The 22,284-nt window shown below is 43.1% G+C and overlaps 2 protein-coding genes across 4 annotated transcripts in view; both read right to left on the reverse strand.

Annotated features, from left to right (window-relative positions):
- The window catches only part of RNF168 (ring finger protein 168), a 45,535-nt gene extending 45,008 nt beyond the window's left edge, over positions 1-527 (reverse strand). For 2 of the 3 annotated variants that reach the window (XM_046003399.1, XM_046003397.1), the window contains exon 1: positions 148-527. The gene's annotated coding sequence lies outside the window, so the exon portion shown is untranslated. The remainder of the gene's footprint in view (positions 1-147) is intronic. The other variant, XM_046003398.1, reaches the window with a different exon arrangement.
- Positions 528-5,836: 5,309 nt separating this feature from the next.
- On the reverse strand, positions 5,837-10,412 carry SMCO1 (single-pass membrane protein with coiled-coil domains 1). Its single transcript, XM_046001571.1, has 3 exons — positions 10,363-10,412; positions 6,715-6,864; positions 5,837-6,281 (listed from the first exon to the last, which is right to left on the reverse strand). The coding sequence occupies exons 1-3, from the start codon at positions 10,410-10,412 to the stop codon at positions 5,837-5,839; spliced, it is 645 nt and encodes a 214-aa protein (XP_045857527.1).
- Between the last annotated feature and the right edge of the window lie 11,872 nt (positions 10,413-22,284).

Genomic DNA, 22,284 nt, shown 5'->3' on the forward strand with positions numbered 1-22,284 from the left:
GTATTATGCCCAGTAGCGTATCAGAATGGGAGCATCCCATAACGTCTTGAAAGCAAAAGGGCGCTCTGCGATCCAGGGAAACGGGGCTGCCCTGGAAGGCGGCGTGTTTATCCATGTTTAAGACAAATGTCGGGTAATGAAACGAACCTTTCCGTCAGGAGACCGAGGCTGCTCCGAGGCATTAACACAACCGTTGCGGCAAGGCCGGCAGTGCGCTCCAGCTCTCCCGCGCGGCGGGAGGTACGCGCCAAGTTCCCCTCCTCCCTCTTACCCGCGGAGGCTGCTCCCGTAGCTCCCGGCTGCCAAGCCCGAGACCGCCGCGGCGTGAAGCTCGGGGCCGCAGCTCCCGGAAGAGCGCTGTTTCCGCTCGGGCGCCGGGCTGCGCGGGAGCACGACTTCCGTTTTACCGTTGTGGCGGCAGCACGTGAGCCCCCACGTTCCACCTTTCGTGCACCTTGAGCAGTTTCCCGGCGCTCTGAGCCCACGGTCCCCTTTCTTCGCTCAGCCCAAAATACCTAACCTCGGCAGCGGCGCCGTAGCAACCCGACAAGGGCCAGTGACGTCACAACTGCCCAATCAAACGGCCCCTCCCACCCAGAGAACCGCCCAAGGGCCGACACAGCTGATGTTCGGCTGGGCGGGACTTCCGGTCCCGTCCGCACTGCCGGCACACCCCTGTGCCGCTCCAGCCGGGCGGAGGGCCGTCCCCTTACGTTGCAGGCCCTTTCACTGTGGACACCGGTGAGTGTCGTGAGGTTGGTCTCTGGCAGGAAAAGGGAAGCGTCAAGACAAATTAAGGACCAAACAGAAATTTTGAAAATTCTTCCCTCTTCTTAAAATCTGCTCCTCAGACTACTTTTTTGTTTCTGCTGTCTTGTACCAAACCTCTCAGGTCGCTTTCTAGAGTTCTTAGGAAAGCATCTCCTAAGTTGATCTAGAAAGGATGTAGCCAGTGAATCCGAAGACTTGCTACAGTTTTACACCCACTGCCACCGCCTTCGATAACCCACCCCTTCTGAAGTCTGAGGCCCGGAAATAGGTTGTTTTAAGATTGCCTTCCCTTCGAAGTGTTGTCCTAAACTGACCTCTTGTGCTCTGGGGCCGAAATATGTAAGGCGAAGACAGAGCTTGGGTATAAAGAAGGAAGATAGTTTATTACTTTGCCAGGCGGAGGAGGCTGCAGCAGACTAATGCCTTAAAAGACTGCCAGCCTGCCCAGGCCAAAAGGCTGAGGGGTTTCATAGGAAACTGCAGGATCTGGGCAGTTTTGACAGGAATCTGGTAGGGGCTGGCCTCGCATTGCTTATGTTTTCGAGGTGGTCTCAGGACTAGCACTGCCTTGGGCCTTCCAACTCTCGATACTGAGTATCAACATGGATACCAGGTTTTTGGAACAAAGGATTCTACAGAAAAACAAGTGAAAGGAGGGGAGGACTCAAGGATAAGGGAGAAAATTTTGTTCAGACCAAAGTCAAGATTTGCTGAAGTATTAGTATGCCCATCTTATTTTCCATCCATTCCTTATTTTTATTTTTTAATCATTTTTTAAAAAATTATTTGTTTCAAGGGTACAGGTCTGTGATTCATCGATCTTATGTAATACCCGATCTTATGTAATACATCGATCTTATGTAACACATACTCTCCCTGATGTTCATGACTGATCCCTGCCATCCCTTCCCCCCCCCCCCCCCCCCCCAGCAACCGTCAGTTTGTTTCCTATGGTTAAAATTCTCTTATGGATTGTCTTCCTCTCTGGTTTCATCTTGTTTCATTTTTTCCTCTCTTCCCCTATGATTCTCGGCCTTCTTAAATTCCGCATTATCAGTGAGATCATAAGATAATTGTCTTACTCTAATTGACTAATTTTACTTAACATAATACCCTCTGGTTCCATCCACATCAAATGCAACTGATTTCTGTGCATTGATTTTATATCTTGATACTTTATTGAATTCCTATATGAGTTCTAGCAATTTTGGGGTGGAGTCTTTTGGGTTTTCCACTTAGAGTGTCATTTGCAAAGAGTGAGAATTTGACTTCTTTGCTGATTCTGATGCCTTTTATTTCTTTTTGTTGTCTGATTGCTGAGGCTAGGACTTCTACTACTATATTGAACAGCAGTGGTGATAGTGGACATCCCTGCCGTGTTGCTGTCTGTAGAGGAAAAGCTCTTATTTTTTCCCCATTGAGAATGATACTGGCTGTGGGTTTATCATAAATGGCTCTTATGATATTGAGGTATGTACTCTCTACCCCACACTGTGAAGAGTTGGTTTTTTGGTGGTGTTTTTTTTTTAAGGTTTTTGTATATTTGTATATGTGCTGCCGAAGCGAGCACAAGGTTTTTGTATATTTGCAAGAGACAGGGAGAGCACAGAGAGCGGCAGGCAGAGGGAGAAGCAGACTCCCCACTGAACAGGGAGCCCGATGCAGGACTCTTGATCCCAGAACCTTGGGATCATGACCTGAGCTGAAGGCAGATGCTTAACCGACTGAGCCACCCAGGCATCCCACCGTGAAGAGTTTTAATCAAGAAAGAATGCTATACTTTATCAAATGCTTTTTCTGCATCTACTGAGAGGATCATATGGTTCTTGTCCATCCTTTTATTTATATAGTGTGTCACACTGATTGATTTGCAGATGTTGGACCAACCTTGCAGCCCAGGAATAAATCCCACTTGGTTGTGGTGCATAATCCTTTTAAACCATCAGTTCATTTCCATAGCAGTTTCATAGGACTTAGAAAACAAACTATAGGGCTGCCTCAATCCTGGGGTTTAGCTGTCATGTGCATCATTTATGATGTACTCCTGTACAATCTAGAACAATCAAAATTACAAAGGAAGTGAAAAATATTTTAACATTTTATGCATTCTGAAATAAGTTTTTTCACTTTGATACTAAGTTCTTGTCCTGACACCTGATCCTACTGTTTTGAATTCTATGAAAAAAGTAGGTTTTGGGATGCCTGGCTGGCTCAGGTGGAGCACGTGACTCTTCATCTCATGTGAGCGTGAGCCCCACATTGGGTGTAAAGATTACTTAAAATTTTTTTTTTATTTTAAAAAAGTAGGTTTTAACTAAAAAAACCATGGGGATTAAATAAACCGATCCCTAGTACTTCAGAACAAAACCAAGAGACAGAAAATAGAATGATGGTTGCCAAGGGCCAGGAGAGTTATTGTTTAATGAGTACAGAGTTTATTTTCAGATGGATGGTAGTGTTGGTTGCACATTTATGAATGTATATACTACACTGAACTGTCCACTTAAAAGTGTTAAGAGGGTAAATTTTATGTTGTATGTATTGTATCACAATAAATTTTTTTGAAAAACAACAAACAGCAGGCCTGAGTTTTTTGAGGAAATGTTACTTAGATGTAAAGGAAGAGAAAAAAATCACTGCATGAATACAGTCTTTAAGGTCTTTTGGGTTTGCTGAGACTATGGAATTTGGCCAGATGGTGTGGGCCCTTGGTAGAAGATTGTGGGAGCTTTTGTTTTGTTTTAATGTGAATTCAGAAACCTTTGGTTGTCATCTACTTGTCCATGATATCAACACCTTAGCTTAAAATTTTAGGCTCCCTAATATGGTTCCAACTTTATTTTCCCTGTGGAATATCCCATTATTCTTTTTTTTTTTTTTTTAAGATTTATTTATTTATTTGAGAGAGAGCACACATGAGTGCAGTGGAGATGGGCATGAGAGAGGAGAGAAAGTCAAGCCGACTCTGTGCTGAGCGTGGAGCCCAATTTGAGGCTGGATCCCACGATCCCAAGATCATGACCTGAGCTAAAACCAAGAGATGGACACCCAACTGACTGAGCCACCCAGTTGCCCTTCTCCCATTACTTTTTAAAACATTCAACTATGATCTAGTCACTGGCATCCAGATCTTGTGCTTTCAGGCCATAGTTTGAAATCTTAATTCATCCTAATGTCTCACTTTGTTGTTTTGCCTACTTGAAGGATCAATTCAGTATGCTTCCTCCAGGAAGTATTTCTCAATCACACAGTGATAACCCTCCTCTGAACTCACCCTGTCATGTATTCCTTAATGATAGTGGGTTTTTTGTAGTCTTATTATGTAACTCTTGCATTTTGATTTCTATGTTCAGATATTTATGTAATGTGCTGCCTTAGATTTCCTTGGCCTTGTTCACTTTCTGGACCCACAGTCCCTTGCTCTGCCTGAGGCAGACCTATTGCATTTCTAGAATCTCTTCCTTCACTTCGGAATTCCAGTAAAGCACTGCACTGAACAAGGCGGGCACTGGCTTCTCACTGGCTGCTGGGTGGGCTTAAATGATGCATCCTGGAAGTATGGGGGTGGGGAAGAAGGGGTCACTCTCCACGGAACAAACGTCAGCCAACTGGAAACAGTAGACTAAGTGAGCATGACAGAAAAATGCCCTTTCCATCTTCCTTCCAAGGCATGGTTTCTCCAAACAGTATGTCTGGAGAGGTCAAGACTGCATTTTTTCCCCCCAAGATATTATTTTTAAGTAATCTCTGCACCCAAAATGGGGCTCAAACTTACAACCTTGAGATGGAGAGTCAAATGGTCTACCGACTGAGCCGACCAGGTGCTACAGGACTGAGTGCATTTATCTACCAAGCAAGCTGCTGTGTCTCATGGCTCATTTTCAAAGAGGGGCCAGTAAGGTAACACATCATATTGTATTACTTCGAATCCTCTGCCTAACTCCTTCCAGAGTGTCACCTCATTTTGGTTAATCTGAATTTGTACGTCTCAAATAAAGCATAAGCATTTAACCTTTACCTGGGAGATGGGGTCTGCATTTTTAAACATTTCTGTTATCCACAGCACCTGGTACATGGCATTTGGTGTTCAATAAATTTTTTTTTAATTTTTTAGATTTTATTTTTAAGTAATTTCTGTATCCAGTGTGGGGCTTGAACCTACAACCCTGAAGATCAAGAATCATATTCTCGGGGCACCTGGGTGGCTCAGTGGGTTAAAGCCTCTGCCTTCAGCTCAGGTCACGATCCCAGGGTCATGGGATCGAGCCCCACATCGGGCTCTCTGCTCAGCAGGGAGCCTGCTTCCCTTCCTCTCTCTCTCTGTCTGCCTCTCTGCTTACTTGTGATCTCTGTCTGCCAAGTAAATAAATTTAAAAAAAAAAAATCTTTAAAAAAAAAAAAAAAAAGAATCATATTCTCTTATCAACCAAGCCAGCCAGGTGCCCCAGTAAATATTTTAATATATAGTCAATGTGTAAGAGTTCCCTTTCCAGTGTAAAATAACTATGGTAGTGTACCAGAGAAAAAAATGCACAACATACAATATATATTAGGTGTTTTTATTGTTGTTTTTTTGTCTTTTAGTATGTAGTACATTTACATGGCTCAAAATTCAAAAATGTACAAAATGGAGTAACAGTGAACATAATTCCTCCTACTTTTGACCCCTAGCCTCTTCTTTTTTTCCCCTGACACAACCAATGGTCTTACTTTCTAATATATCATTCCAGAAAAAGTTTATGAATTTTGTGGATATATTAGCGTGTGTGTGTGTGTGTGTATATGTGTGTATTTGTTTGTGCCCTTTTTTCCTACTTCACAATATATAGGAAATATTTGAAAACAATACATCTTGGTGATAACTCCATATCATTTTACAGTTACACAAAGAACTTCTTCATTCTCTAATATTGCTACACAAAAAGTATCCATTGTATCACTTTATCATATTTAAGGCTTCCCTCACTTTTGCTATAAAAATAAGCCTGTAATAAATTGTACATGCATCTTTTCCCCCCCATTTGCAAGATAAATTCCTAGAAGTAGAATCTCTTGGTCATCAAAATTAGTTTCTGACTGATGGTAGCAACTCTTTTAGCGATGACTTTTGCTCTTCAGGGGCCCTCACTGCTTTCCCCTTCTCAATGATCTGAACAGCCTTCAGCAAACCATCCTGCAGTGCCTGATTCTTTACCATGTTAGTGATTAGGAAAGTGACATCCCTGATATACATCTGCCTCACTTTAGCACCATAGTATTCTGCCCTGTGGCCATGGGCAATAAAGAAGGTACAAAGGGCTGTGATATCTCCTTCTTGCAGCCCACACTCCTCCAGGACAGACTCCCACACAACTCCAACATGCTGGTTCTTGACTTTTCGTCTCAGGACCGAAGCTAAGGTGGGAAGACCTCGCACCAGGTCTGGCAGCTTGTCAAGCACACGAGTGTGCAAGCAGATGAGAACTTCAGTGACGTAGCTGTATAAAATATTCAGTTCCATTGAAGTGAATCTACAAAAAATGTGGAGAGCTTCTTAATCAGTAGAACTCTTTCTGCACAAATAAACAAACAAAAGAATTCTACTTGAATACAAACCCATGAGAAGAACCATCTTAGAAAGTATTTTAGAAAATATTTTAGAACTAGGACCTGCACTATACAGGATAGCTTAGTTCTCAGGCCATTCATACTACACATTTCTCAAAAGCAGAGGACTTACATCACCCATCTCTGTGTTAAGCAAGACATTGGCAAACAAGACACTGTGACAAGATGTATATGACAGTGCTGGCATAGGAACAGCTGCTCAAGTTAAACTTTTTTGAATGAATTGACCTCAGAAAATAGCATTTCTTCACAATCCATTCAAATTCAAGTTTAGAATGATTGCCGCAAGCTATCACAAAGCCACAAAATTCCACCGATTCCTCACTGCATACTCACTTGGGGGCCAGAACTGCTCTCCACAGCTCATCCTGGGCTGCCTGACTTGCCAAAGCCTTGCTGTGCTGTTCAAATCTCCGGGTCAGACTATCCTTTGTGAAGTCCATGTCTTTAAACTGTGCTTCTAAACCTTGGAGTTTGTGGTCTACTCTAGAGGATAAAAGAATCAAGGGAGACTTTAGGACAAGGGACAAAACTAAGGTTTTGCCTTAAAGCTCTAATACATTGTTTATAATCACTATTAATTGGGGTAGCTATTTAAATTTAAGATGATGGATAGATATTCCTATTTGCCGTTCTCTTTAGCCATCATCCTAATTCCTATGTTCCTTATATTGCCAAACTTTTAATGGTCTAATTACTTGAATTATCTGCCACCTCTTGATTCTGTATTGTACTTTATATTATCAGAAGTATTTTAGGGGCGCCTGTCTGGCTAAGTCAGTGGAGCCTATAATTATCAATCTCAGGGTCTTGAGATCAAGACCCACACTGGGCATAGAGCCTACTTTAAAGAAAGAAGTACTTTAAATACAAGCATTACTTTGATTCTCACAACAGCCATAAGAAGTGAAGCAGTAATTTTTACCATTCTACCGATAAAGAAACTGAGGGGCGCCTGGCAGTCTCAGTCAGAAGAGCGTGGGACTCTTGATCCCCATGTCATGAGTTCAAGCCCTGCATGGGCATAGAGATTACTAAAAAAATAAATAAACTTTACAGATAAAGAAATTGAGTCTCCAAGAGATTGAGACACTGTCATAGCTAGCCAGTGCTGGGACCTGTATTTAATAAGGTGCATTTCTCTACTCTACTCTGACTGCCCAAATCCTATCCTACCTTCAAGGATAAGCTCACTTTCCACTGTTTGTTTGAATCCGCTAGCATTTCTGCCTGGACATCAGCCAGCCAAAGACTTAATTTTCACAGGGACTGCCTCTACTACCTGTCACTCCCCACCTCCTGCTTTATTTTTAGAGTTAGCATTTCATGAATGAAATTGTAAGCTGTTGGAGGGACGGAATCAGAGACTATTTCTCCGGGTGAGAAAGAGTCACCCAGAGTGACTATTTCTGGGTGGCTCAGTAGTTAAGCGTCTGCCTTTGGCTCAGGTCAGGATCCCAGAGTCGTGGGATCGAGCCCCACATCTGGCTCTCTGCTCACTGGGAAGCCTGCTTCTCCTTCTTCCACTCTCCCTGCTTGTGTCCCTCTCTCTGTCAAATAAATACATTAGAAAAAAAAATTGAAAAAAAAAAGAGACTATTTCTGGGACATCTTTACACTTATTCCCTAATACCTAGAAAAGGTCTTAGACAGAAGTAGTAAAATACATCTCATATGATCGACATCCCTGATGCGAATGAGTTGCTGAGCTGGGTAACCCTGCATGGGCATTTGGGTAGCTCTAAACAGCCTTAGTCATCAGGGGGCGCTGTGGCACCAGAATTATGTCAAACTGAATCACAGAGAACTGAACACAACTCACTTGCCTGAAGGACCCCACATTTTTTTTTTTTTCTCATGAAAGAAGTGATACATAAATATACATACCATGTCCCTGAGCTTCTGTGTCCCAGTCCTTCCATTTCCAGGTTCTGTCCTTTACCATCTTTTCTTCTTGGTCCTCACTTTATCTTAAGGCTAATTCAGCTTCAGTTACCACATCTCTCCTAAGGTCTAGACCCATATCTTTATGTTTTGTGCATCTCCACCTGGGTGGAGATGTCAAACTCAACTGTCCTAAACTGAGAGGCTAACCATCCCACACCCCCATCATCAGAAATCACTATGGTGGAATCTTCTCACTGTTCAGTATATTTTGTTTACATACAGATAAGGCCCACTATGAAATGTTTGGTTTTGCAATGTCATCTGGCATACTGTTTTGTATTAACTTTGACTTTAAGACTAACTTTAAGACTATGTTGCTTATAGGTCATCTCTAGATTGTCAAGTCAGTGTAAAAGTTCACAATTGTTAACAGTTTTTTGGAAGCCTCTCACCAAAAAGCATTCCCACACCATTCCAAATAACTCCTGAACCACATGTCTGCAAATTCAAGTCTGTTTTCTACAATTCCCCAGATTAGTGATACCACCATCTATTCAATTACCTGAACTAAAAATCTCAGAATAATTTTTACCGTTTTTTCTCCCTCTCCATTAATGCCTCTAAATTTTCCCTTCCTCTCTATCACCCCTAAGCCAGTTAATAACTATCTTTCACTTTGACCTAGGATTGCAGTAGCCTAACTGAATCCTTGCTTTCAATTTCTGCTACTACTAATCCATCCTCTAGAAATATGCTGCTGCCATTTTTTAAAGACTTTATTATTTATTTAAGAGAGAGAGAGAAATAGTGAGAGAGAGGAGGAGCAGAGAAGACAGGGAGAAGTAGGGAGCCTGATGCATGCAGGACTCTATCCCAGGACTCTGGGATCATGACCTGAGCTGAAGGTGGATGCTTCACCAACTGAGCCACCCAGACACCCCAATATGTTGCTTTAAAAAATTTTTTTTTAATTTATGTATTTGTCAGTGAGAGAGAGAGAAGGAGAAAAAGCACAAGTGGAGGAGGGGCAGGCAGAGGAAGAAGCAGCCTCCCCACTGAGCAAGGAGCCCAATGTGGGACTCAATTCCAAGACCGTGGGATCATGACCTGAGCCAAAGACAGACACTTAACTGACTAAGCCACCCAGGCATCCCTAGAAATGTGCTTCTGAAACATAATTCTGTCCATGTAACTCAACCAATTATCCATGTTGCCCATTGATAGAGTTAGAGCCAAACTGGGTATCTTCAGGAGGATAAACATAAAACCTTTAGCCTTTGCTCCTATCTTCTGCCAGTTCTTTCATAGCCTAGACACTAATCACGTGAGACATCTAGCAGCTGACTGAAAAGAGCATGGGATTCCAGGCATCTGTGGCTTCCATATACTTTTCCTCACCCCAGAATTCCTTCCCATATTTTTCTTTCTCAAAACTCTTTACTCACACTTTAAGATCTAGCTTAAACATCTCTCTATAAAGGGTTCCTTTTCCAAGTATAAAAAGCAAAATTAATTGATCCTTTCTTCCTGTCCTCAAGGCTCTTTAAGAAAATCACATTAGGGGCACCTGGGTGGCTCAATGGGTTAACGCCTCTGCCTTCGGCCCAGGTCATGATCCCAGGATCCTGGGATCGAGCCCCGCATCGGGCTCTCTGCTCAGCAGCAAGCCTGCTTCCTCCTCTCTCTCTGCCTGCCTCTCTGCCTACTTGTGATCTCTCTATCTGTCAAATAAATAAAATCTTTAAAAAAAAAAAATCACATTAAATTCTAGTATTTTTGAATACTTATGTTCTCCCTATAGGCTTTGAACTCCTTGAGGACAGAAACCATGTTTTACTTATTTTGTATACCTAGAATATAGCACATGCATTAATTGAATGAATTCACCTGGAATGGAAATAATTTTTATTATTAATTTATATTTTTTAACCTGGTTAGAAAATATAAAGTGGTTTAAACTTAAACCACTTTAAACAGAGATAGAATTCTAATTAGCATATCTATAGTTCTTTGCCTGTTTTTATTCTTTATTCTTCTCTTACCCATCTTCCCAGTAAAGCAGACAATGCTTGCTCCCTCCCTGGAGCCCTTAGGAACCTTTTCATCGCCTCCTTCAAGGATATCAGGGTTGTGGTTTCATTGTTCATCTTCTTAAGGCAAAATGAAAGGAAACAAAACAAGGAAAACAAAAACCTAGTGGAGGTTTGAATCCAGGGTTTTCTGTTGTCTTCCACTCAGCAACAGGCAGCAGCAGGATGAGTATTTGATCTAAATTGTCTGAAAGGTCACTCAGTCCAAGAAGCTTTTAATAGCTTGTATATCCAAATATAGTTTCAAAGAACTCATCGTGTGAGCACAGGTGTCCTAGAACACACTGTAATATTTGCTTTTGTAAAGTGAGCCATAGTACATCAACAAACAAGATGTAATCATGACTCTGCGTGTATTCCAGTAAATGTATATATGGATATATACAAGGATTAAATTTGATGGAAATATTACTCTCAAATTTTAACAGCTTAATTATTCAACTATAATCTTAAGTTTAAAGAGATCCCCCGACCTTATATGTAGTATTATATCAATGCTAAAAATCTAATCATCCTCAAAAAATAATAAATATTCATTGAGAGTTTCTAGTATCAGATTAAGTATTGAAAATAAAAACAGGAGTTCCTGGATGGCTTGGTTGGTTAAGGGTCTGCCTTCCATTCAGATCATGATCTGAGAGTTACAGAATGGAGCCCTGCATCAGGCTCCCTGCTCAGTGAGGAGTCTGCTTCTCCCTCTGCCCCTCACCCTGCTGGTAAGCTCTTTCTCTCCCTCAAATAAATAAAATCCTTAAAAATAAATACATACATACATACATACATATATATGTGTGTACATAAATACATAACAAAATAAAAACAGATATAAAACAGGACCCCTGAATTCAATGTGTTTAAACTCTAAGTGGGAAGGGAGGACACACACTTAAAAAGAAAATGCATATAAAATGTTGTGCACCAAATAGGTTCAGATTAGATTAGATTAGAGTAAGTCACTGTAAGGGCCTATTTAGCCAGAGCAGCTCCATCCTGACCCTGGCCCCCAACCCCCCACCCCCACCCCCACCCCCACCCCCCCCCCACCCCCCCGCCACCCCCGCTGGGGAACTTACTTAAAAACAAGTCCCAGAAACTAGTCCCAGGTAACAAAGCCCAAATACAGGGGTGGGTCAGGCCAGGTGGAGGTATTCAATCAGTGGAGGTGCATACTGTCTCCCTAGCTACCAAGGAGTATGGGCCCCGCCCTTTGGGTGCCTTTTGGGTGCCCATTCTGACCAAGGTGATAGGCTAGTTCAAATATCTACTATAGGGTAAATTGTAATTCAATTGGTCACTTACATGTGACCTAGCAGGACTGTGCAGCTTTCTCTGTGTTACAATCTCATTGGCCACCTGTGCGTGGCCAGGCCCAACCACATGGCGTTTGCCCTTAAAAGCTAGTCTGTAAGGCAGAGAGTGGTCACCTCTTTGCAAGAGATGGCCCTAACCGGTCAGTTTGATTCTCGATGTTTGGCACAAAATAAAGCTTTGCTTGACCTTCACTTTGTATCAGTCTTGCTCCTTTGACCATGGACCCAACATCACTAAATCTTTGGATAATTGAGAAATGCTAACATTGAAGGTAGGAGTTGAGCTTAGCCTTAAAGGAAATGTAGGTCTTTGATTATCGATCCCCTCATCGGGCTCTCTGCTCAGCAAGGAGCCAGCTTCCTCCTCTTTCTCTGCTGGTCTCTCTGACTACTTGTGATCTCTGTCTGTCAAATAAATAAATAAAATCTTAAAAAAATAAAATATGTGTGAGATTCGGTGGGGTGAGGTCCGGAGCCGAAGACGAAGATGAAGAAAGAATTCTTGAGACATCTTTGGTGCAAAGTGGTGGTTTATTAAAGCACGGGGACAGGACCCATGGGCAGAAAGAGCTGCTTCCCTGGGCTTATGAGGGGTGGCAGATTATATACTACTGGGTTGGGGGCAGTAAGGAAAAAGGGAGGTTTCAATAGAACTTTTATATGCTAAAGAGGACCTACAAGATACCGGATGCCTTGAGGTCTTGTCATTGTCAAGGTTTTTTCCTCTAGCAAGGTATTAACATTAAGATAGTTAGGAGACTCCTGAAGAATGTCACAATATGTCCCACCCAGGAATGGGAGTGGGGGAAGGTTTTAGGGTGTCAGTCTTTTGCTTTGTTCTCAGCCAGACTTCTGTTCCCTCATCATTGTGAGCAAAATCACAAAGGCAAAGTAGATGATGTGGTCAGGAAACAATGGGTGGATATGCTTTAAGCAAAAAATTCATGTGAGGGGGTGCCTGGGTGGCTCAGTGGGTTAAAGCCTCTGCCTTTGGCTTGGGTAATGATCCTGGGGTCCTGGGATTGGCCCTGCGTCAGGCTCTCTGCTCAGCAGGGAGCCTGCTTCCCTTTCTCTCTCTGCCGCCTCTCTGCTTACTTGCGTTCTCTGTCAAATAAAATCTTTTAAAAAAAATTCATGTGAGGAAACAACAACATTTAATAAGATCTTAAAATCATTTATTCATTTGACACAGAGAGAGAGAGAGAGCACAAGCACGGGGAGAAGCAGAGGGAGAAGGAAAAGCAGAGAGCCTGCCATTGGGGCTTGATCCCAGGACCTCAGGATCCTGACCTGAGCTGAAGGCAGTTGCTTAACTACTGAGCCACCCAGGTGCCCCTGGAAAAATAAAATCTTAAAACAAAAAAACAAAACTCAACCACTTTTTACTATTTGAAGTGTATGGTTCTGTGGTGTTAAGCATGTTTATCCTGTGGCCCAGCCATCGCCACCAGCCTTCTCCAGAACATTTTCATCCTCCCCAGCTGAAACTCTATACCCATTAAATACCAGCTCCACATTCTCTCCTCTCAGTCCCTGAAACCACCATTCTACTTTTTGTCCTATGAATTTAAGTCCTCCAAGTCCTGAAATAAGTGGAATTGTATACTATTTGTCCTTTTGTGACCGGGAAGAAAGTTTTTCTGGTGACAGAAAACATACACACAGTAGCAGTGGTCTCTCTTCATCCCTCATATTGTTGAACCTTCGTGTCATGCCTGGTGTAAGGACCTATTTAGCAAGAGGCTTTCTTTAAAGTTAAACAATAACCTTGTTGTTTAACCCTTAAACTGTCCCTGCTCCCCTTCCCCCAGAGGATTTACTTAAAAACAAGTCCCGGAGACCAGCCCCAGGTAACAAAGCGCAAGTACAAGGGTGTGTCAGACCAGGTGGAGACATCCGATCAGTGAGGGATGCATACTGTCTCCCTAGTTACCAAGAAGTATGGGCCCCACCCTTTGGGCACCTTTTGGGCGCCAATTTTGACCAAGGTGATAGGCTGGTTCAAAGTCTACTAGGATAAATTGTAATTCAGTTGGTAACCTAGCATGACTGTGCAGCATTCTCTGTGTGTTACAGTTTCACTGGCGTGGCCAGGCCCGAATGCATGGCCTTTGCCCTTAAAAGCTAGTCTGTGAAACAGAGAAAGTTCACCCTCTCTGTAAGAGGCGTGACCCTGGCTGGTCAGTTTGATTCTTGATGCTTGGCTTGAAAAAAAGCTTTGCTTGACCTTTGCTTTATATCAGTCTCGCTCCTTTAATCACGGACCTATTTGGGGGGCATAACACTGCTACTGTGGCAGTCACTTTTCATGACCATGAGGGGAACCAGTCGCAGAGAGCAAGCCAGGACAGCAGAGCAGACAGATGAAAAGAAACTAACATGACAGAAAGAAGGATGAAAGTTCCTTAAGAAATTAGAACTGGCAATCATAGAAACCAGCAATCTCACTTCAGGGGATATAGTTTTAAAAAAAATTGAAAGAGGATGTTGGAAGAGGTATCTGCACTCCGATGCTCCTTGCAGGATTACTCCCAATAGCCAAGATACGGAACAACCTAACTGTCCAGAAAGAGGGAAATCCTGCTGTTGTGTCAACGTGGACGGGCCTTGAGCACATTGTGCTAAGTAAAATAAGCCAGACAGAGAAAAACAAATACTGCAGAGTTAATCACTTAACATTTGAAATCTAAATAAAAAGCCAAACTCAGAAACAGGAAGTAGAAAAGTGGTTGCCAGGGGTGGCTTGATGTGTTTTGGAATACAGGTGAGGTTCGGTGGGGTGAGGTCCAGAACCAATGGCCAAGAAAGAATTCTCAAGACGTTTTTGGTGCAAAATGGTTTTATTAAAACATGGGGACAGATGGGGGCGCCTGGGTGGCTCAGTGGATTAAGCCGCTGCCTTCGGCTCAGGTCATGATCTCAGGGTTCTGGGATCGAGCCCCGCATCGGGCTCTCTGCTCTGCAGGGAGCCTGCTTCCTCCTCTCTCTCTCTCTGCCTGCCTCTCTGCCTACTTGTGATCTCTCTCTCTGTCAAATAAATACATAAAATCTTAAAAAAAAAAATGGGGACAGAAACCCAAACCAGAAACCTCTCACCAAATTAACCTCTCCTAGAATAATTCCCTTGCTAGTGTGCTTATTTTAAGGCATAACTTTGCCTTATTAAGCCTTTCATAGTTGGGCTTCTGTGCTTTTTATTTTTTTAATATTTTATTTATTTGACAGACAGAGATCACAAGCAGGCAGAGAGGCAGGCAGAGAGAAAGGAGGAAGCAGGCTCCCCGCTGAGCAGAGAGCCTGATGCGGGGCTCGATCCCAGGACCCCAGGATCATGACCTGAGTCGCAGGCAGAGGCTTTAACCCACTGAGCCACCCAGGAGCCCCTGTGCTTTTGTTTTTTAAAGGTTTTATTTATCTGTCAGAGAGAGCAGAAGTAGGGGGAGCAGCTGGCAGAGAAGAAGCAGGCTCCCCACTGAATAGGTAGCTCAATGCGGAATTCGGTCCTGCCATCATGACAAGAGCCCAAAGCAGACATTTAACACCCAGGCTCCCCATGGGCTTCTGTTCTTAAGGAGTTAAGAGTTCAGTGAGGATACTTTGTATATCAGGTTCCTCTTTGCCAAGGTTTCTTCTGAAGCCCTTCATTCCTTTTCTTAGGGGTAGATCAGTGGCCAGAACCTTGACAAGGATATAAAACAGAAGGAAGGAGAGAATGGTGTAGACTCTGATTTCGCTGCAATCTCTCTCTTCTGCTCAGAATAAGGCATTGGGGAACCCCCACCCCCGGAAGAATGTTTAGAGAGGGCAAAGAGTAAAAAAACTTATGCTCTGGAGTCAGAGCCTACCAATTCCAGCCAGTGCTGTTTCCTCTTGGCTCCTGTCTGCCTATCCATATCCAGTATTTGTTCTGTTCTCCCTGTGGAGGCTGAGAAAAATCAAGGTCATCCCACCTGAGGTTTAGCCTTAGCATAAGTACAGCCATCTCAGACCCCTGTGCCCAAGGGCTGAACTTTCCTTACTTTACTTTAGTTCCAAGAAGCCCCGCCCTGCTTTAGTAACAGGAACCCATAAATACCCATGCCTTAACTAAGCTCGGGGTCCAAGTCCCTACCCCGCCGCATTGGGTATAGTTGGGCCCAAGCTTAAGCTTGTTGAATAAACTCTCGGGTGATTGCATCGATGCTTGGCTCCTTGGTGGTCTCTGGGACACGAGAACTCGGGCACAACATCCCCACTTTCACTGACTACCCCTTTTTTTTTTTTAAGGTTTTATTTTTATTTATTTGAGAAAGAGAGAGAGAAAGAGAGCACAAATGGGGGGTGAGAAGGGGTAGAGGGAGACGGAAAAGCGGATTCCCCACTGAGCAGGGAGCCCAATCTCAGGACCGGTCCCAGGACTCTGAGATCATAACCAAAGCGGAAGGCAGGCGGTTAACCAACTGAGCCACCCAGGTGGCCCCCACTGACTACCTCTTGTCTGTGTAGACTAAGCAATACCAGATGATCACTTTATCCTTGATTACCTGATTGCCTTTTATCTAGTCCAAAGTTTTGTAATGTCCAGATCTGCCAGGTTCATCTTCCTTACCCTCCTGGTCCCCTGTCATATTGCTTTCCAAACTATTTTTTTAACTAGTCAATTTGGTGTGTGTGTGTGTGTGTGTGTGTGTGTGTGTGTGTGTGTGTGTTTTAAAGATTTTATCTGGTTTTTGTGGTTTTTTTTTTGACAGAGACACAGGGAGAGAGGGAACTCAAGGCAAGGAAGGGGGAGAGGGAGAAGCAGGCTCCCCACTGAGCATGGAGTCTGATGTGGGCTCGATCCCAAGACCCCGGGACCATGACCTGAGCCAAAGGCAGACGCTTAACAACTGAGCCACCCAGGTGCCCCCTCGTTTTTTAAAAGCAGTTTTAGGCTCACAGCCAAAAGAGCTAAAAGTGCAGACACGATCACCCTGCCCTCAGACAGGCACAGCTTCCCCCACTATAGACCTCCTCACCATGATGACGGAGCAGGAGGCTGGCTGTGGACAAAGCAAAAGCTGGCACCTTGCACCCCCTCTCCACCCGCTCCCCTCGGTAACATGTGTAACATTCCTCAGGCACCCCTGACCTCCATAAACTGAGAAACAAATTGTTAACTTGCTGAGATCACAATCCTGCAAGACAGGAATCTCCCAACTATCTTGATGTTAATGGCTTGCCAAAAGACAACATTGATTGAGCCGCAAGACCTCCCGCACCTTGTAGGCCCTCTTTAGCATATGAAAGCTCCATTGAAATCTCCCGTTCTCTCACCTTCCCCCAACCACAGGGTACATAACCTGCCATCCCTCACAACGCGGGCCAGTAGCTCTTTCTGCCCACGGGTCCTGTCCCCATGCTTTAATAAACGACCATTTTGCACCAAAGATGTCTCAAGAATTCTTTCTGGTCATCGGCTCCGGACCTCAGCCCACCGAACCTCACCTAGGTTCTAGAACTTCATCAACCACAGCGGTTATAGTACCCACTTCTGATGAGCATACAGACTCATTATTATCTCCCAAAGTGCATAGTTTACATTAGAGTTCACTCTTGGTGGTGTCCATTCTATGGGTTTTGACAAATGTATAATAACATGTATGTATTCACCATTCTAATAGTATACAGAATAGGTTCACTGTTCTAAAACCCTCTGTGGTCTGCCTACTCACCTCTCCTTCCTGCCCCACTGCCCACCCCCAACCCCTGGTAACCACTGATCATTTTATGGTCTCTGTAGTTTTGGCATTTCCAGAACATCATATAGCTGGAATCATAACAGTATGTAGCCTTTTCGATTGGCTTCTTTCACTCATACTATGCATTTAAGTTTCCTCCATGTCTTTTCATGGCTTGATAACTCAGTTCTTTTTGGTGCTGAATTAATATTTCATTGTCTGGATGTGCCACAATTTCTTTATTCACTCACCTTCTGGAAGAATCTTGAATATTTCCAAGTTTTGGCAATTGTTAATGAAACTGCTATAAACATCCATGTGCAGGTTTTTGTAGGGTCCTAAGTTTTCAGTTTATTTGAGTAAATACCAAGGAGCATGATTGCTGGATTACATGGTAAGGAGGATGTTTATGTTTGTAAGAAACTGCCAAGCTGTCTTTCAAAGTGGCTGTACCATTCCGCATTCATTCATATCATTCATATTCATATGAATTCATATCATTCATATCATTCATATTCATTCATATCATTCACCAGCAGTGAATGATAGTTTTTGTTGCTTCTCATCCTTGCCAACACTTGGTGTTGTCACTGTTTTGTATTTCGGCCATTTGAATAGATGTGTGGTTATATCTTATTGTTTTAATTTGCACTTCCCCAATGACAGATGATGTTGAGCTTCATGGCTTACTCGCCATCTGTGTATCTTCTTTGGTGAAATGTCTGTCCAGGTGTTTTGCCCTTTTTATTTTTTATTAAAAAAAATTTTTGTTGTTGTGCCCTTTTAAAAAAATCAGCTTATTTCTTTTTGTTGAGTTTTAAGTGTTCTTGGCATATTTATCAGTTGTGTCTCTTTCTTTCTTTCTTTCTTATCAGTTGTGCCTTTTTCAAATATTTTCTCCCACAAACGTTCCTTTTTTTTTTTAAGATTTTATTTATTTATTTGACAGACAGAGATCACAAGTAGTCAGAGAGGCAGGCAGGGAGAGGGGGAAGCAGGCTTCCTGCCGAGCAGAGAGCCCAATGCGGGGCTCAATCCCAGGACTCTGGGATCATGACCTGAGCTGAAGGCAGAGGCTTTAACCCACTGAGCCACCCAGGCACCCCCACAAACCCTTTTTTATAACAAAGCTGTAGCCTGTATCCCTTCCTGCTTTTTGTTGCAGGGCATAGATCTTTGAAAGAATGCTGTTCTCAAAAACTGAACAGAGGGATGACTCCATGGCTCAGTGGGTTAAGCAGCTGCCTTCAGCTCAGGTCATGATCCCCAAGTCCTGGGATGAGTCCCACATCGGGCTCCTTGCTCCGCAGGGAGCCTGCTTCTCCCTCTTCTCTGTTTGCTGTTCTGTCTGCCTGTGCTTGCTCTCTCTCTCTCTCTCTAATGAATAAATAAATAAAATCTTAAAAAAAAAAAGCTGCACAGAAGTACCAGCATTAATAGGACTCTGCTCTGCTAAAACCAACACCTGAAGACAAATCTCTAAAGCAGCAGTAGGGGTTGCCGTATATTATAGAGCTGAATCAAGTACTAACAATCGAATACTTTGAGAACTATACTTTCAGTATTGAACTCAAAGTATAGATACCAAACAGGTAATGTTAATTTCAGAGGCTTCAAACTCAGGGAAAAGATCCAGGAGTTTTTGCTAGAGATTAAGTTACCATTAGTAAGCTTACTAACAGCCAGCTTGCCCTAAGAGTTCTTTTAACAGTAGCACATGTGCATGGAAATAGAATTTGTTGAAATGATACTTTGTCGGTGGGGCTGCCAATCTGGTTCTGTCCATTTTGCACTTTTGCTCATAGTGCAATCTTAAGAAAGATGTATGCAGTCCAGATACTTACTACAACAGTCAGAGAAAGAACTTCCTTAATTTGTGAGTTTATGCAGACTACAGAAGGATTCATCCATAATGTCTGAGCTTGTATTATAGAAAGAGAATTCTTTTTTTTAAAAAAGATTTTATTTATTTATTTGACAGACAAAGATCACAAGTAGGCAGACAGACAGGCAGAGAGAGGAGGAAGCAGGCTCCCCACGGAGCAGAGAGCCTGGCGTGAGGCTCGATCCCAGGACCCTGAGACCATGACCCGAGCTGAAGGCAGAGGCTTTAACCCACCGAGCCACCCAGGTGCCTCTAGAAAGAGAACTATACATTTTATCAGTTCTATCGCCAGACTCAACCCTGCAGCCGGCCCAGTCACCATATAAAAACAAGATCCAGACAACTGTACTGATTCCAGGCCATCACTCCATTTGCTTGCTACCTGCTTGTGTTTCCTTCACCCTCATTTCTAGATTCCAGTTTCTAAAACCTGGTTTAGTGTCCTACAGGCCGAACTGTCCTTGGGCTCTGATCAGATTGACACAAATTCTTGTTCTACGACTTCTTAGTTCTATCATTAGTTAGTTCTATCTATTAATTAATTAATTCTATCTATTAATTGATGGGGTTCGTGATCAAAGGAGTGAGATTGATACAAAGCAAAAGTCAAACAAAGCTTTATTTCGCACCAGTATGGAGAATCAAACCGACCAGTCGGGGCCATCCCTTATGGAGAGAGCAACGACCCCCAGCTTCACAGACTAGCTTTTATAGAGCAAAGGCCATGTGGTTGAGCCTGGCCAATGAGATTGTCTCCACCTGGCCTGACTCATACTGGTTTCCCCGATTTGCTTCTAAGTAAGTTCCTCTAGGGGTGGGGGGCAGGGTCAGTTTAAGTTTTACTGCACAAACAATAGAATGGCTGTTCAACCAAGATGGAGTCGCCCTGGCTAAGTGGGCCCCTACATTAATATCTCTCAGCCCCTATTTCTATATTTATAAAATGGGGATCATAACAGTAGCAAAAAACCTTTGGAGGGGTTAATGTACTTTGTGTCGGGTTCCTTCCCTTCGCTGTCTCATTTTTCTACTTCTGTACTGTATGTGCTTCCTGGAATCACCTCAGTTCTCCTTTGTGTGAATCTGTGCAATTCTCATCGTAGGTTCTGCTCTAGGGTAAGCTAAATTAAGACTACACCGTTACTATCTGTGTCACATTTCTTGTTCAAGCATTAATCTCAAAGAACCTTAGCAGGTCCTACCAGTTAGAGCAGCTATTAATCCCAAAATGTGTGTTAGTTTCAATTTTATTTTACACATATAGGTACATTCATACCTATAGAAGCTTCCATTAAGAAACAGCTAAAAAAGACATACACATGGTTTACCTACTTCAAGTCTACTGAATTTTTAAAAATTAATAAAGTCATTTTATTTTTACTTTTTTAAGATTTATTTATTTATTTTAGAGAGAGAGCGGGGTGGGGAGGGGCAGAGATCGAGAGAATCCTGAAGCAGACTCCTTGCTGAGTGTGGAGCCTGACATAGGGCTCTATATCATGACCCCGACCAAGGTCATGACCAGAGCCAGAATCAAGAGTCAGCTGTTTAACCAACTGAGCCACTCACCCATGTGCCCCAATTAATAAGACATTTTAAAAATTGAAGTAAATTTACATATATACAGAAAGCTATATATCATAAGCTTGATGATTATGATGTGATATAATAAGAAATTTATATTTGGTCTTTGTCCCAGTTCTGGGCACAGAGCTAATAAAACTCTTGGTTAACTTAAGTGATAAGAATCATAAGAACATCTGTTATGTTTTTTGTCTCCAGCTTCCAAAACAGGTGAAAAACTCTCCAGAGTGATAAAAGCGAAAGGAGTGCCTTCTGTTATTTATAAAAAGCCCCTTTCAATCACACCTGAGTTTATGGCAATGAGGAAATTTTTAAGCAAGCCTGCAAGGATAAGGGCTGGTTGCAAGTGAACCACCAGTGATTATAGAGTTGGAATTTTCAGCCTCACCCCCTCAACCCCAAGGAAAAGGGCTGGAGTTTAAGTTAATCACTAATGGCCAACACTTTAATCAGTCATGCCTACTATAATGAAACCTCCAAAAAAAAAACAAAAAAAAAAACAAAAAAAACCACCTAACCAAAAGGGTTTGGAGAAACACATTCATAGGTCAAGAGGGTGAGTGGTATAGCCCCAAACTCCACAGAGACAGAAGCTCCTATGCTCAGGACCCTTCTGGACCTCCCCTTATGTATCTCTCATCTGGCTCTTAATTTATATTCTTTAGTATATCCTTTGCAATAAACCAGTAATAATACTAAACTTGTTGGGTCCCCAATGCTGGGTCCTCCAATAATGGGTCCATGGTCAAAGAAGCGAGACTGATACAAAGCGAAGGTCAAGCAAAGCTTTATTTTGTGCCAAGCATCAAGAATCAGACCGATTGGGGTGCGTGGGTGGCTCAGTGGGTTAAAGCCTCTGCCTTCAGCTCAGGTCATGATCCCAGGGTCCTGGGATCGAGCCCCATATCGGGCTCTCTGCTCAGCAGGGAGCCTGCTTCCTCCTCTCTCTCCCTGCCTGCCTCTCTGACTAGCTGCAATCTCTGTCTATCAAATAAATAAATAAAATCTTAAAAAAAAAAAAAAGAAAAGAAAAGAATCAGACCGACCGTCAAACAGACTGGTCGGGGCCACCCCTTACAGAGAGGACGACCCCTCCCTGCTTTCCTGACTAAGTTTTATAGAGCAAAGTCCATGTGGTTGGGCCTGGCCACACACAGGTGGCCAAAGAGATTGCAATACACAGAGAAAGCTGCACAGTCATGCTAGGTCATACATGGGTGGCCATTTGAACTACAATTCACCCCATAGTAGACATTTGCCCCAGCCTATCACCTTGGTGAGAACTGGCACCCAAAAGGCGGGGACCACACTCCTTGGTAGCTAGGAGGCAGTATGCACCTCCACTGATTGAATATCTCCACCTGACCTCACCCACCCTTGTATTTGGGCTGTTACCTGGGACTGGTTTCCCAGACTTGCTTTTAATAAGTTCTCCTGGTGGGGGGTGGGGG

The sequence above is a fragment of the Meles meles genome, chromosome 4 (genome assembly GCF_922984935.1).
Source record: "Meles meles chromosome 4, mMelMel3.1 paternal haplotype, whole genome shotgun sequence".
Taxonomy (NCBI): domain Eukaryota; kingdom Metazoa; phylum Chordata; class Mammalia; order Carnivora; family Mustelidae; genus Meles; species Meles meles.